The 13091-nt window shown below is 41.5% G+C and overlaps 1 protein-coding gene across 1 annotated transcript; it reads right to left on the bottom strand.

The window, feature by feature from the left end:
* Window positions 1-1783: 1783 nt before the first annotated feature.
* LOC145341024 (granzyme K-like) lies at window positions 1784-11731 on the bottom strand. The gene is made up of 5 exons (XM_080185737.1): window positions 11668-11731; window positions 11314-11461; window positions 9109-9262; window positions 6716-6988; window positions 1784-2787 (listed from the first exon to the last, which is right to left on the bottom strand). The coding sequence occupies exons 1-5, from the start codon at window positions 11729-11731 to the stop codon at window positions 2605-2607; spliced, it is 822 nt and encodes a 273-aa protein (XP_080041863.1). The 3' UTR covers window positions 1784-2604.
* Window positions 11732-13091: the final 1360 nt, after the last annotated feature.

Genomic DNA, 13091 nt, shown 5'->3' with positions numbered 1-13091 from the left:
AGCATAACCTCCCTACTTTTGTATTCAATTCTCCTTGCAACAAATGATAACAATTTATTGCCTTTCCTAATTACTTTTGGACCCATGTGGAGGCCTTCCATGATTCATACACAACGACAGCTGGAACTTCTGCAACTCAAATCTCTGCAGTTTTTCAAATGATACTTTTTTTTATTCTTCCTGCCCAAGTGGACAAAATTGAAGGTGGCAGTTTCAAACACAAAATGAGGTATAATTTAGAGATTTAAAATATATAATAATGATACCATCGATGCTTCAGACTATCAGCATTCAAAATCAATACAACCAAAACCGAACAAAACATGGTTTGACTATAGCAACTGCAAGTTTAGATGTTTTGAATTGAGGTGAGAGATTAATCTAAGATGAGGAAAAAGACAACACAAAGCGAAGAGATGGTGTGAGATGCTCAAACCTGCGAAGATGCAATGTGGTTACATGTTTAGGAGCTAGTGAAGCATAGATGAGAACACACTCCTGTCTATATCAACAGGGATGAAGTAGAAAGAGTTGAGAGCTTCAAGTTTTTAGATGTCCAGATCACCAAAACCTGTTCTGGTACCCCCATGCCGACACAATGGTTAAAAAAGCCCACCAATGCCCCTATTTTCTCAGAAGGCTAAGGAAATTTGGCATGTCTGCTGCAGCTCTCATCAACTTTTACAGATGCACCATAGGAAGCTTGGTAGTGCCTTCTGCTCTGCCCAAGACGGCAAGAAACTACAAAAGGTCGTGAATGTAGCCCAATCCATCACGCAAACCAGCCTCCCACCATTGACTCTGTCTATACTTCCCACTGCCTTGGAAAAGCAGCCAGCATAATTAAGGACCTCATGTACCTTGGACATTCTCTCTCTTCCACCTCTATCGGGAAGAAGATACAGAAGCCTGAGATCACATACCAACTGACTCAAGAACAGCTTCTTCCCTAATTCCATTAGATTTTTGAATGGACTTACCTTGCATTAAGTTTCTCTACACCCAGCTTTGACTACAACACTACATTCTTTTTTCTCTCGTTTCCTTCTCTATGAACAATATGCTTTGTCTGTATAGCATGCAAGAAACAATATTTTTCACTGTATACTAAAAGATATAATAATAATAAATCAAATCTATTTCAAATCTAAATCTATCAGACGTAAAAAAATTCTTTGCAGTATTGAATTTATTAAACATTAAACAGTCCAGTCTTCTGATACCTGATGCTACCCTATCTAATCCAACTAGCTGTTGATCTAAAGGTAGTATAGGTTACATTAGTAAACTGTCACCATATACTCATTTAGCTATTGAAACTAGGGGCTGGATATTTGTAGCCAGAATAGCAGAATTGTTACAGCACAGAAGGAGACAATCTGGTCTGTCATGTCAATGCCTGTTTAAAGTTTATTTATTTATTAGCTACAAGTAAGGCTTACATTAACACTGCAATGATGTTACTGTGAAATTCCCCTAGTGGCCACAGTCTGGTGTCTGTTCGGGTCAATGCACCTAATCAGCACATCTTTCAGAATGTGGGAGGAAACTGGAGCATCTGGAGGAAACCCATGCAGACATGGGAAGAAGGTACAAAATCCACACAGACAGTGACCCAAGCTGGGAATCAAACCTGGGTCCCTGGCACTATGAAGAAGTAGGACTAACCGCTGTGCTACTGTGCCACCCCATGCCTGCTTGCTGTACGAGCAATTTACTTAGTGCCAGTGGGTGGTGTGGGAATTTCTTGCTGGGCATGCCATGCCTGATGCAGGCACCCACCAGCAGGAATGGAGGAATCTGAAGTAAGAAGCCCTTTGCCCTTTAAATCAACCTCCAACCATCCTGCACCCCTTACCTCTCTATGTCTCACCCCAGCAAACCTGCCCCACTAACACATTCCTTGGGCTCCATTATTGGTCACTGGTGCAGGCCACATTGCACAATGAGCTGTGGACATCACATCGTCTGGCACTGCCAATGCTGGAGAATTGCTAACCACTGCATGATGACTGCTCTTGGGATCAGGACATCTCTCTGCACACAGGCACCAGGCACAGGCACCAGGAAGTCTAGCGCTGAACACGTAAGTGTCCGATTGAGATTTAATCACACTGGTCTCCCCAAAGTTTATTGATGGGCTTCCCAGTTTCCCAACCAGTAGATGGTCTTCTAACTGACTGCTAAATTCGGTCTCTTGGCTGAGTGACTGTACATATATCTAGAGGTCACAAGCCAGGGACATTAGGTACAGTAATTCTGGTGGTTGCAGATGAACAAAAAGTTGTCTTTAATATCAAGAAATAAATCAAGAAAAATTGAACTGGCATCAAAGCTATGTGTGTCAGGCCTCAGAAAATTAAATTGTTCACAACATGTCAGCCAAACTCAAAACAGCTCATTCAGAAAGAAAATGACAAATCTTATTTTACAAAGCAATGTTTTTGCATTATTCCCTTTTAAAACATTTTATAGTGGATATTTATATTGAAAATTAATTATTCAAATGTTACACGTGAAAAATATTAAACATCACAAGATAGATTTTTCAAGCAAACCAGTGCCAGGAGTGGAGGGGAAAACATTGTTATTTCCAGAAGAACTTTAATCAATTGTTCTAACTTTCATGGTCTCGTTTATCCATTTCAGGAATCCTTCAGACAAACGAGTATAAATGCCAGGTTTCTTCGGTTTAGCACAATCATCTCCTCCTGAAACAATGCCTCTGTATTTATATTTTTTACTGAACATGCTGACTTTGCACATGAGTGGACCACCAGAATCCCCCTGAAGAAAAGTAAACAAACATAATGTCAGTCAAAAGGTACCTAATTTCAAATTTCATTTATTTCAAATTTGGAAAATCACGATCAATCCACCATGGCGTTGTATACTGGTGGTCAAAATCAAACGTAGTTGCTTGGGGAAAACGGTGAAATTATGAGTGGGGCATATATAATAAGTTAATAATATGTAAGATTTGAAGAGTGCAAAACAGAGATAAAGAAAGTGTTTAAAGATGCAAAAGCAAAGAAAAACCCTACACAAATATATATGAACTATGTAACAAAAGCTTTACATTGTAAAATGTAAAATGATTATGTTAACATCAAGATAAAGGCATTAAATTTTCCTAGTGCTCAGCCAATCAGCCACTGTAAGTTTGGCAGAAGATTGACAGAAATCTCATTAAATGTCGACCCCATGTTCCAAAATGACAATGACTGATTGGGTAAACTCTCAGGAATATTCCACTGAAAGAATATACATACAACTGAAGGGATTACAACAAAGCTAGAAAAATATGAAACTATAAACGATTTGTAGCAAAGAGATAAAAATTGAACTCCATTCTAGTTTATATTGTCATGGTGACTGAGGAATATAAAGCTGTAATTTTTCCAGCTAACCAAACATATACTGACCTGTTTAATGGGGACTTTTTATAGCCAAAACTGACCAAAGATGGCTGCCACCAGACACTTGATGTCTGGTATTGTAAATTGACTGCTTTTCTCGAAAAGTTTCAGCACTGCAGATATGCCCCAACATGCTGTTTATGGAATGTCATACCTGAGGGTGTCAACGTCCACTTAAAAAAGGAACCATTTAAAGGAATGGGACACAGCATTTATGTTTATATAAGACCATCTCTCCATAGAAGACTGAAAGTCTTCCAGAACAATGGTTATCTGAAAGTAGGGGAGGGTCATAAAATGGATAATAGAAGCTAATGATTTGGACATTATAAGCCTTCGAACAAAAGCCAGATTGAAATTTCAAATAAATAAACCCTTTCTGAAATCATTGTGAGAAAGCAAATCATATGACTAATAACCATTCTGAAATCCCTTTATACAATCATAAACTCAGAAATAAGAGTATTCTGGAGAAATTGTTAATGGAGCAGTAAACGAGTTCCCTCCTCTCTTACTTCTCAAGTTAAAGTAATATCTTTTACAATCCAGGCAGCGCAGTAACACCGTGGTTAGCGCTGCTGCCTCACTGTGCCAGGAACCCAGGTTCAATTCACGGCTTAGGTCACTGTCTCTGTGGTGTTTGCATGTTCTCTCTGTGTCTGTGTGTGCTTCCTCTCAGCACTCTGGTTTCCTCCCACAATCTAGAAAATGCGCTCGTTAGATGCATTGACCCAAACAGGCACCGAAGTGTGGCGACTAGGGGAATTTCACAGTGACTTCATTGCAGTGTTAATGTAAGCCTTATTTGTGACTAATAAATAAACTTTAATCTGAAAATCAAGCATATAGATTGTGAATTTTCATCAAAAGAAGCCTCAGGAGCAAAATTCATAAACTTCTGGAAAAGATGGATTACAGATTCAAAAGGAAATTGTCTGGCAATTGCAGTTACATATGCTTTGGCTCAACTCCTGAGACCTAAAGAAACTTGGAAAAGTTTCTGCCACATCAAAGAACTCGTAAACCATGAACTCTCTTTTTACCTTTCAGAATTGAATTTTCAATTTGGCTAAGAAAGTAACTACTTCCAGTATAACTTGTAAAGCTTTGTACAGTTGTGTTTGTGTGACTATGAAACTTTGAGAAATGTGGGTTTACCGTTCTTAGATATTTTGCTATCTTTACCTGGGTGGGTTTTTAACTCAGTAGAAAACAAATCCTTTTTGTGTTAAAATTTCCAAGAAAGATTGCCAGACTCATTTCTTTGCAATCAGTACATGAATGGTTAATTACAGACATTGAGAAAATGTCTTCATCTTCCTAAATTCACAAGGTCAGACCTGGAGTGGTAAATTAGTGCAGTCAATTTTTACCCCTTCTCATGCGGTCGCAATAGATGAAACCAAAAATCCTCTATACCTAGCTTGTTTATAGCATCTAAAAGGTGTCTGTGGTTTGGGTAAATGTGAGAAGACAAAATGAGATGAGAAAAGGGACAATATAAAGGGAGAGATAGTGTGAACTGTTCAACATGAATACAATACAATGCACGCTGTAGTTAAATGTTTAAAGAATGGTGTGTAACAGCACTTTCTTTACAACATTTAATTTTATAAAACTTGGCGTGAGTTTTTTCCATTTATATTATTTAAATAAAAAGAGAATTTTTAATTCACATAAATACATGTTGTTTTCGTATTCTGATTTCTGATGCTACCCAAATTCATTCTGAACAGTTGTTGATCTAAAACCATGTCTCAGTCGAGGGCGAGTTGGTGAAGTGTAGGGGAACTCAACAACCCTGCTATTTGGCAGCTCAGCTACGATTCAGGATCAAAGTGACACTTACTATGTGTGCACACACTCCTTCATTATGGCCCAATACTATTTAGACTGATTTTAATTCTAGGTAAGCAATTGGACTTTTAGTGGGTTAAATAGGGGCCATTGGTGAAAGCATTAGCACATCACAATTAAAATCTGCCGAATGTACGCAGAACAGGCTTATAATGTCAGTCAGCATTAAAACTGATTTAAAACTGAAAGTGCCTTGTTGGAACTCCTATCCCGGCCAATACCCTCCCTTTACCTCAGTGGGTGAGGTGAAAAATGAAGACAATATAGAAGTAAAAGATAGAGAACAGTTAAAAATTAAATAAAATGAAAAAGGGGTCGAGGTGAGATAAAGCTAATCAACCTTTCCAAGGTCCAAAACACTCATTCCTGGTTAAACAGTGTTTCACTTGCACCTCTTCCAATTTGGTTTATTGCATTTGCTGCTCCTAATGTAGCCTCCTCTATATCGGAGAGACCAAGCGTAGACTGGATGATCGCTTTGCTGAAAACCTTTGGTCTATGTGCAATCAGGACCCTGACCTTCCGGTTACTTGCCGTTTAAACACACAATCCTGCTCCCATGCCCACATGTCTGTCTGTGGCCTGCTGCAATGTGCCAGTGGAGCTCAACGCAAACTGGAGGAACAGGGTCTCATGTTCCAGCTAGGCACTTTACAGCCTTTCACTCTCAACATCGAATTCAACAACTTCAGGTGATTAGCTCTACCCCACCTCGACCCCTTTGTGTTCATTTTATTTAATTTTTTTACTGTTCTCTACCTTCTAATTCTATTATCTTTCTATATTTTTCTTACCTCCACTCTTTCCCCATATATTGTCCCTCTTTTCCTTACCTTTCTTCCCCTTTGCTTCCCCTTCCCCCTTTTTATTAATTTTACCTCTCTCCCATCTATCCCCTCCTCCCCTCACATCCTAATCTGTCATAGTTTACCCTCTGGTTTCAGCTTCTCTGCCATTTGGCCGTTCACATCCTTTATTCTCTCTATGGACTGCTGTTAGCAACCTTTCCCCTTGTTTCTGTGGCTATGACTCATCTTTCATTCCTCACACTGCAGTATAAACATCTCCCACTTTCTATGCCGTTCAGCTTTGACAAAGGGTCGTCAGCTCTTTTCTCAGCTCTTTTCTCTCCTTACACATGCTGCCAGCCCTGCTGAGGCTTTATAACATTTTCTCTTTTGGTTTCAGATTTCCACATCCGCTGAAATTTGCTTTTATCCAGCATTATTTTAGTAGTATAGTTAATCACAGATCAGAGCATTATTTATCTTCAGAAAAAAATACTTACGGGACCTGTTATTTAGTTATTTCCACATCACATTTGTACCAGTGTGTCACTAACATTGAAGCACAGTGCATCAACAGTTTGGAATTTTAATTACATTTAACTAACTTTAAAATCAAGGCAGCAGGAGGTGAAAAAATTCTGTTTAACTTACCTTACATGAATCCTTTCTAGCTTCTCGATCACCAGCGCACAACATGTCCTTTGTAATGTAGGGATCATAATTATAGTATTTGTTACTGTTGCATTGTTTCCTGCTAATGATGGCTATATTTACTTCCCTCAGGGTATCAGATACTTTCAGAATTTTAGGATCTGTTGCTCCCCATCCTGCAACACTACACTTGGTTCTGGCTTTGACATCTCCTGTTGATTTAGGCAGCTCCAGAGTTGACACGTACTTGTTCAAAACTGCCGCTCGGGCCAACTGTCCCAAATGAACATGGAAAATAGAATGTATTGTTAGAACTATTAGACTATTAGAACTAAGAACTGAATACCAAGATCATTGATATCATTCATAATTGATTTGATTTTGATTTGATTTGATTTGATTTATTATTGTCACATGTACTAGTATACAGTGATAAGAACTGTTTCTTGCGCACTATATAGACATAACAAACCATTCATAGAGAAGGAAAGGAGACAGTGCAGAATGTAGTGTTACAGTCATAGCTAGGGTGTAGAGAAAGATCAACGTAATGCAAGGTAGGTCCATTCAAAAGCCTGATGGCAGCAGGGAAGAAGCTGTTCTTGAATCATTGACATAAACTCCAGCATTGTACACTCTTCCAGACTTGACATTATTCATTTGGCAGCATTAGTTGGAAGTAAGTTTCTTCTGAATAACCTCAGTGGTCAGTCATTTGTTTATTAGACTTGTTTCAGTTAGTTAAAAGATGTTGGGTAAATGTTGGTTCCTCCCACTGAACATATTTTTACCATAATTTTTCTTACTGTTTTCAATAAAGATTCAGTATTTGTTTACCTTATCAAGAGTGATTGACTGGAATACTTTCTAAAAGAAAGGTTATTTGAATGATAATTGCTGCTCTGCATACCTGCTGCTATTTTTGCTTGGAAAATTGTGAATTTTTTTTAACACTGCAAGCACTTGTAGAGAAAATTATTTTGAATACATTAATTCCAGCTGTATGCTATAAATGTGGCCACGCCTGTTAAATATCAGGTACAATTTCCCTTCTTGAGTCATTCCATTCATCAATTGCTTCCTCTGAATGTTGAAGCGAGTTTCCTTACATTGATGTTTCCCTTAAACATATGATACAGCCACCATCAGAAGAAGGTTCTACTTTTGTTGAAGCTAAGAAACAAATGTAGCTTGAGGCATTGACCAGAATTTTAAGCTCTCCCACTGACAGCTCCTCTGTTGAGAGGGTTAGAGTGTAACATTGAAAGGATGGGATTCTCTCCAGGTTCCTGCCTGTACTTATCAGTGATTTTGCACTGGGATTGGCAAGGCCTCAGATAGGAAGTCCATCCTTAGAATGATAGAATCCCTACAATGCAGAAGGAGGCTATTTGGCCCATTGAGCCTGCATTGACAATAATCCTACCACTGCCCTATCTCATTAACCCCACGCATTTACCCTGCGAGTACCCTTGACACTAAGGGACAATTTATCATGGCTGATCAACCTAACTTGCACATCTTTGGACATCCTTGACTCCTTGCCCCATTTAACATAAGAACATAAGAACATAAGAAATAAGGTCCTTAAGTGATCAATTATTGGCCATTTAAGGGCTATTTTCCAGCCATTCTCAATTTTTAGACTGGCAGGAGGATTGAACTTAGGTGGGAAAAGGCCAAAAATAAAAGAATTACATCTTGGGCAGGAAGTTTCTGAGTGTGGCAGTGGGGGGAGCAGGAGGGGGTGGGGGGCTCCCTCAGAAGACCTTAGTGAAGACACCTAAGGTCAAGTGGTCACCAGATCACCAGATCTCTCTCCCACATGGCCTCTCCTCTAAGACCCTGATTATCCCTTTTGGGCTCCCCTGAGGCCTTTCCTACCCTCCTGCTTTGGGATCCCTTGAACTTACCTGGCTAACACTTCACGAGGGCATTCCCAATCAGGGAAAGAATCAGGAAAGACCCAGGGTTTAACCTGAGGCACAGAAGTGCATTGCTGTTTCCTTTGGCCTGCAAGGGAACCTGTAAAAATTTAACTGACATTACTGGGCCTCTTCTTGACCTGCAACTTGTTCCCAGCAAGTTTGGCCTCGTGGGAAGTCACGACCTCCCACCTGCTTAGCCCTCAAGTTAAAATAGCAGATGATTGGCACACTAAACTTGCAAGTATGTCCCTATGGTTTGCAGTATGTATTGCTGGCCACAACAGGTTGGGAAAGTAATTTATAAGTGTTGTGTTTCATATTGATTGGCATCCCACCCAGTTTCCGGCAGGTGAGGGGGGTTAAAATTCCCCACCCTCCCAAAAACCGTGACCCAGTCTGGGAATTTAGTCCTCTGGTATAATCATTAAACCTCTATGCTTACTGATGTGATGCAGCCGTAAGTACCTGAACCAGCATAATATCATTTTCTTTCCTTTTCCAGTTAAAATGTGGGTGAGGGAAACACTTCTGGACTTTCAACACCTGCTGTTCCTCTTCTTTTCTCTTGGAAAGTGAATGAGCTCCAAGTATCACTTCAATCTCCCTATTCTTCCAAACTCTGGAACAGTTCCAAAAAAAAATTCCATTGCAGAAATACAAGGGCTTTAACATTTGTCCTAATTGAAAGATTCATCCATGAAATTACAAGAATATGGTGCTGTTAGTGACAAGGGAAACGCATAATAAATCACATAAGAACCTTTAACACTCCACAAGTAACTAACAAGCCACTATATTAATAGAAATGTGAAAAACTATTATTTAATATTCAAGTGATGATAGGAAAAGTTTGCAGTAAGTTTTTAGAAGTGCATGCTTTTTATATCACACCATAGTAACAGAAATAACAGCTGTGATTCCCCCAAAAGCACTGAATTGGCAGGAAAACTGTTCTAGATCCCGACTGTTTTGTCAGTTCAACTTCCCACTTGAATTTCCACACTCCGTTGACTGCAGAGATTCCAGTTGTGGATCTCAATAAAAGCCTGGGGCGTGGGGCCTATTCGTGCCGGAGTTTGACAGTTCTGGAAGTCTGCGCATGTGCAGTGGTCTCAATATGGCAGTCTCCCCATTTGCTCGCCAGCTCGATAGCTGGCCAGCCCGGGACCCCCACAGTGCTGCCCCTCCAGCCTCCCCACAGCCCGATCGCAGCCCCCACAACGATTCTCGGGCCAGGACCCCAGCACTGCTGCTCCTCCTCCAACCTCTCCATGGCCCAATCACAGCCCCCTGTCCATTTGTGGGCCAGCCCCAAGCCCCCGTCTGGACCAGGCCTGCCCCAATGTCAAGGGATGATGATCCCCTGCAGGCAGACACCCCATGGCAGACATCATACCACCCCCCCCGGCAGACCGTCCCCTCACCCCAGTTGACCATCAGCCTGCCCTGATCACTGGCCTCCCTCCAACCCTGATCGGATCCCAGTGCAGATGGCAGCGGGACCCTTCCCACCCCCACCTATTGCCCCCCAGGCCCCGCCATCAACAGGCCCTGCCCCCAGGCCCTGCCCCAATATGCCCCACCCCCTTAGCACTGCCCTGTGAGTGGTGGGCAGTGCCAAAGTGCCCCTGGGCATAGACACTTTGCCCCTTGGGGCTTTGCCAGGGTGCCCATGCCCACGGGGCACCACCTCCCCAGTGCCCGACCCCCTGGGATCCTCAATTGCCTCCCTTTCACTCAAGTGGGGCCACCCCGCTAGTTTTCCCGAAAGTGGGGAGCTAGTCTGAACCCTGCTGGAGTGAAACATTCCTGGCAGGGTAGGAGAATTCAGTAGCAGGGCCAGAGAATTCAGTAGCGGGCCCGCTAATCACATTAATAGAATATTAAAATAAGATGTAAAGGACTTACCTGGTGTTCCCGCTGGTGTTCCCGTTGGTTTCCAGTGCGAATCAGACAGCGCTGGAAATCTGGTGCAGGGAGATGCGCACATGGCAGGAATGCACGTATGAATCCCACACACGCTCAGACGTGAAACTCTCCCACCACTCTGCGCTAGATAATTAGCACAGCGGGGGTAGGAGGATCACTCTCCCCCCCCACCCCCAACATTCTTAGTGAGGAGCCCTGGTTTCTGGGATTGTACAAAGCCAGAAGCAAACCACTACATCCTCCTAGGAGCGAGCCTGAATGGAATCTTATAGATTTTGTCGATGCTGGGTTGGTAGGGCCATTTTCTGTTGACAATCCCTTATCCTTATGGGCAGGCTTGGCCACAGCTCTCGCCCAGAGCAAAGGCATCAGCATTCAGGTTTGCTGCCAATTAGGGAGGATGGGCAGGATGACATATCCATTGTGTCAATGGAAAAGTTACAAGGGCTCACCAGCAGTTGGATTTTGGGGGTTGCATCAATCACAGGAATGGGAGGAGATCTGGAAGACTGTTTGGATAAGGTAAATCCTTTTTAACCACTATAATGGGGATTATAAATTTTAATAGATTTCTCAGACATGCCATCTATGTGCTTAATCTATTTCATTCTACTTAAACTACTAACATTCCAGAAATGTTTAACTTATTACATTAGACAACATGATTAAATTTAAACAAAATTAGAATTTACAATGTTCCAGCTTACTTATGTTATGCAGCAAGAGGGTTATATTACTTACTTTTCACAGTGTGCTGCAGTCAATACCCATCTCGATGTGATCAAAGCTCCTCCGCAAATATGTTGTTTGTTCATCTGGATAGACGCCATGTATGGCTTAGAATGGGGCTTAACTTCTTGACCCCCAATAATTTCTGTGCCCCAGGCACCTGTGGTAAAAGATAATAATTTGCCATGAATGTTCTGAAAAAACTGCAAAAATTGAAAATCGGAACAAAAACAAAAAACTGCAGAGATCGCTGTCCTGGTAATATTTCTCATTTTCGGTGGAGTTTTGGCAAAACTGAACATGAAATGAAGGGAAACCCCTTTTAGCATAATAGATTTGTTTGTTAATTAGAGATATTCAACTTACACCCTTGCCATGTCAAAAAATTAATTCTGAAAGCAAGGAACGATACCCAAATTAAGCTGTCCATTTTGTTAGATAAGTAAAGACAAAAAATGTGTTTCAATTTATAGCATTGATTCAAGGATGTGGTTACATTTTTACATGCAAAACAATTGGCAACTTTTGTGACAGCAAACACCTTGCAGTTCACTGACATTCAAATATCATCAGCTTACTTTTTAATCATCACAAAAAGTGTCATCAACAGTGTTATCTTGCAACACTTTCTCACGGATAACTTGTTCACCAAAGCTCAGTTTGGATTTCGTCAGGTCTACTTGGTTTCAGACCTCACAACAGCCTTGTTTGTAATGTGGACATGAGCTGAATTCAGAAGTGGGATAAAAGTAACTTTGATTTTGATTTGAATTGATCTAATTTATTACTGTCACATGTGTTAACATACAGTGAAAAGTATTGTTTCTTGCGCACTATACAGACAAAGTATACCGTTCTTAGAGAAGGAAAGTAGTGTTACAGTCATAGCTAGAGCGTCGGGCAAGATCAACTTAATGCAAGATAAGTCCATTCAAAAGTCTGACAGTGGCAGGGAAGAAGCTGTTCTTGACTCAAACTGCCCTTGACATCTGACCAAGTGAGCCACCAAAAGCACAAATAACGAGGGGGATTGAATATAAAAGTAGGGAGGTCTTGCTGCAGCTGTATAGGGCATTGGTGAGGCCGCAGCTGGAGTACTGTGTGCAGTTTTGGGCGCCGCACCTGTGCAAGGATATTTTGGCCCTGGAGGGAGTGCAGAGGAGGTTTACTAGGCTGATACCGGAGTTGAGGGGGTTGAGCTATGAGGAGAGGCTGAATAAACTAGGCTTGTACTCGCTAGAGTTTAGAAGAATGAGGGGAGATCTCATTGAGACGTATAAGATGATGAATGGGATGGATAGGATAGAGGTGGAGAGACTCTTCCCGCTCAAAAAAGACAGTAGGACTAGGGGGCACAGCCTCAAGATAAAGGGGAGGCGGTTTAGAACGGAGTTGAGGAGGAACTTCTTCACTCAAAGGGTGGTGAATCTCTGGAATTCTCTGCCCGTTGAAGTGGTGGAGGCTGCCTCGCTAAATATTTTTAAGAAGCGGGTTGATGGGTTTTTGATAAGAGAGGGGATTAAGGGTTATGGGGAGAGGGCGGGAAAGTGGAACTGAGCCACAACAGATCAGCCATGATCTTATTGAATGGCGGGGAAGGCTCGAAGGGCTAGATGGCCTACTCCTGCTCCTATTTCTTATGTTCTTATGTTCTTATGACACTAAGGTGAATGAGAACCTGGGGACAATTCTTCACTGGCTGGAGCCATACCTAGCATAAAGGAAGGTGGTGTAACTGTTGGAGACCATCATTTCTCACCTAAAACATCATTGCAGGAGTTCATTAGAAT

Source organism: Carcharhinus amblyrhynchos, chromosome 1 (genome assembly GCF_965287045.1).
Source record: "Carcharhinus amblyrhynchos chromosome 1, sCarAmb.v2.hapA, whole genome shotgun sequence".
NCBI lineage: Eukaryota > Metazoa > Chordata > Chondrichthyes > Carcharhiniformes > Carcharhinidae > Carcharhinus > Carcharhinus amblyrhynchos.
Note: the sequence above shows the minus strand (reverse complement) of the source record. Positions and strands in the feature narration are given on the sequence as shown.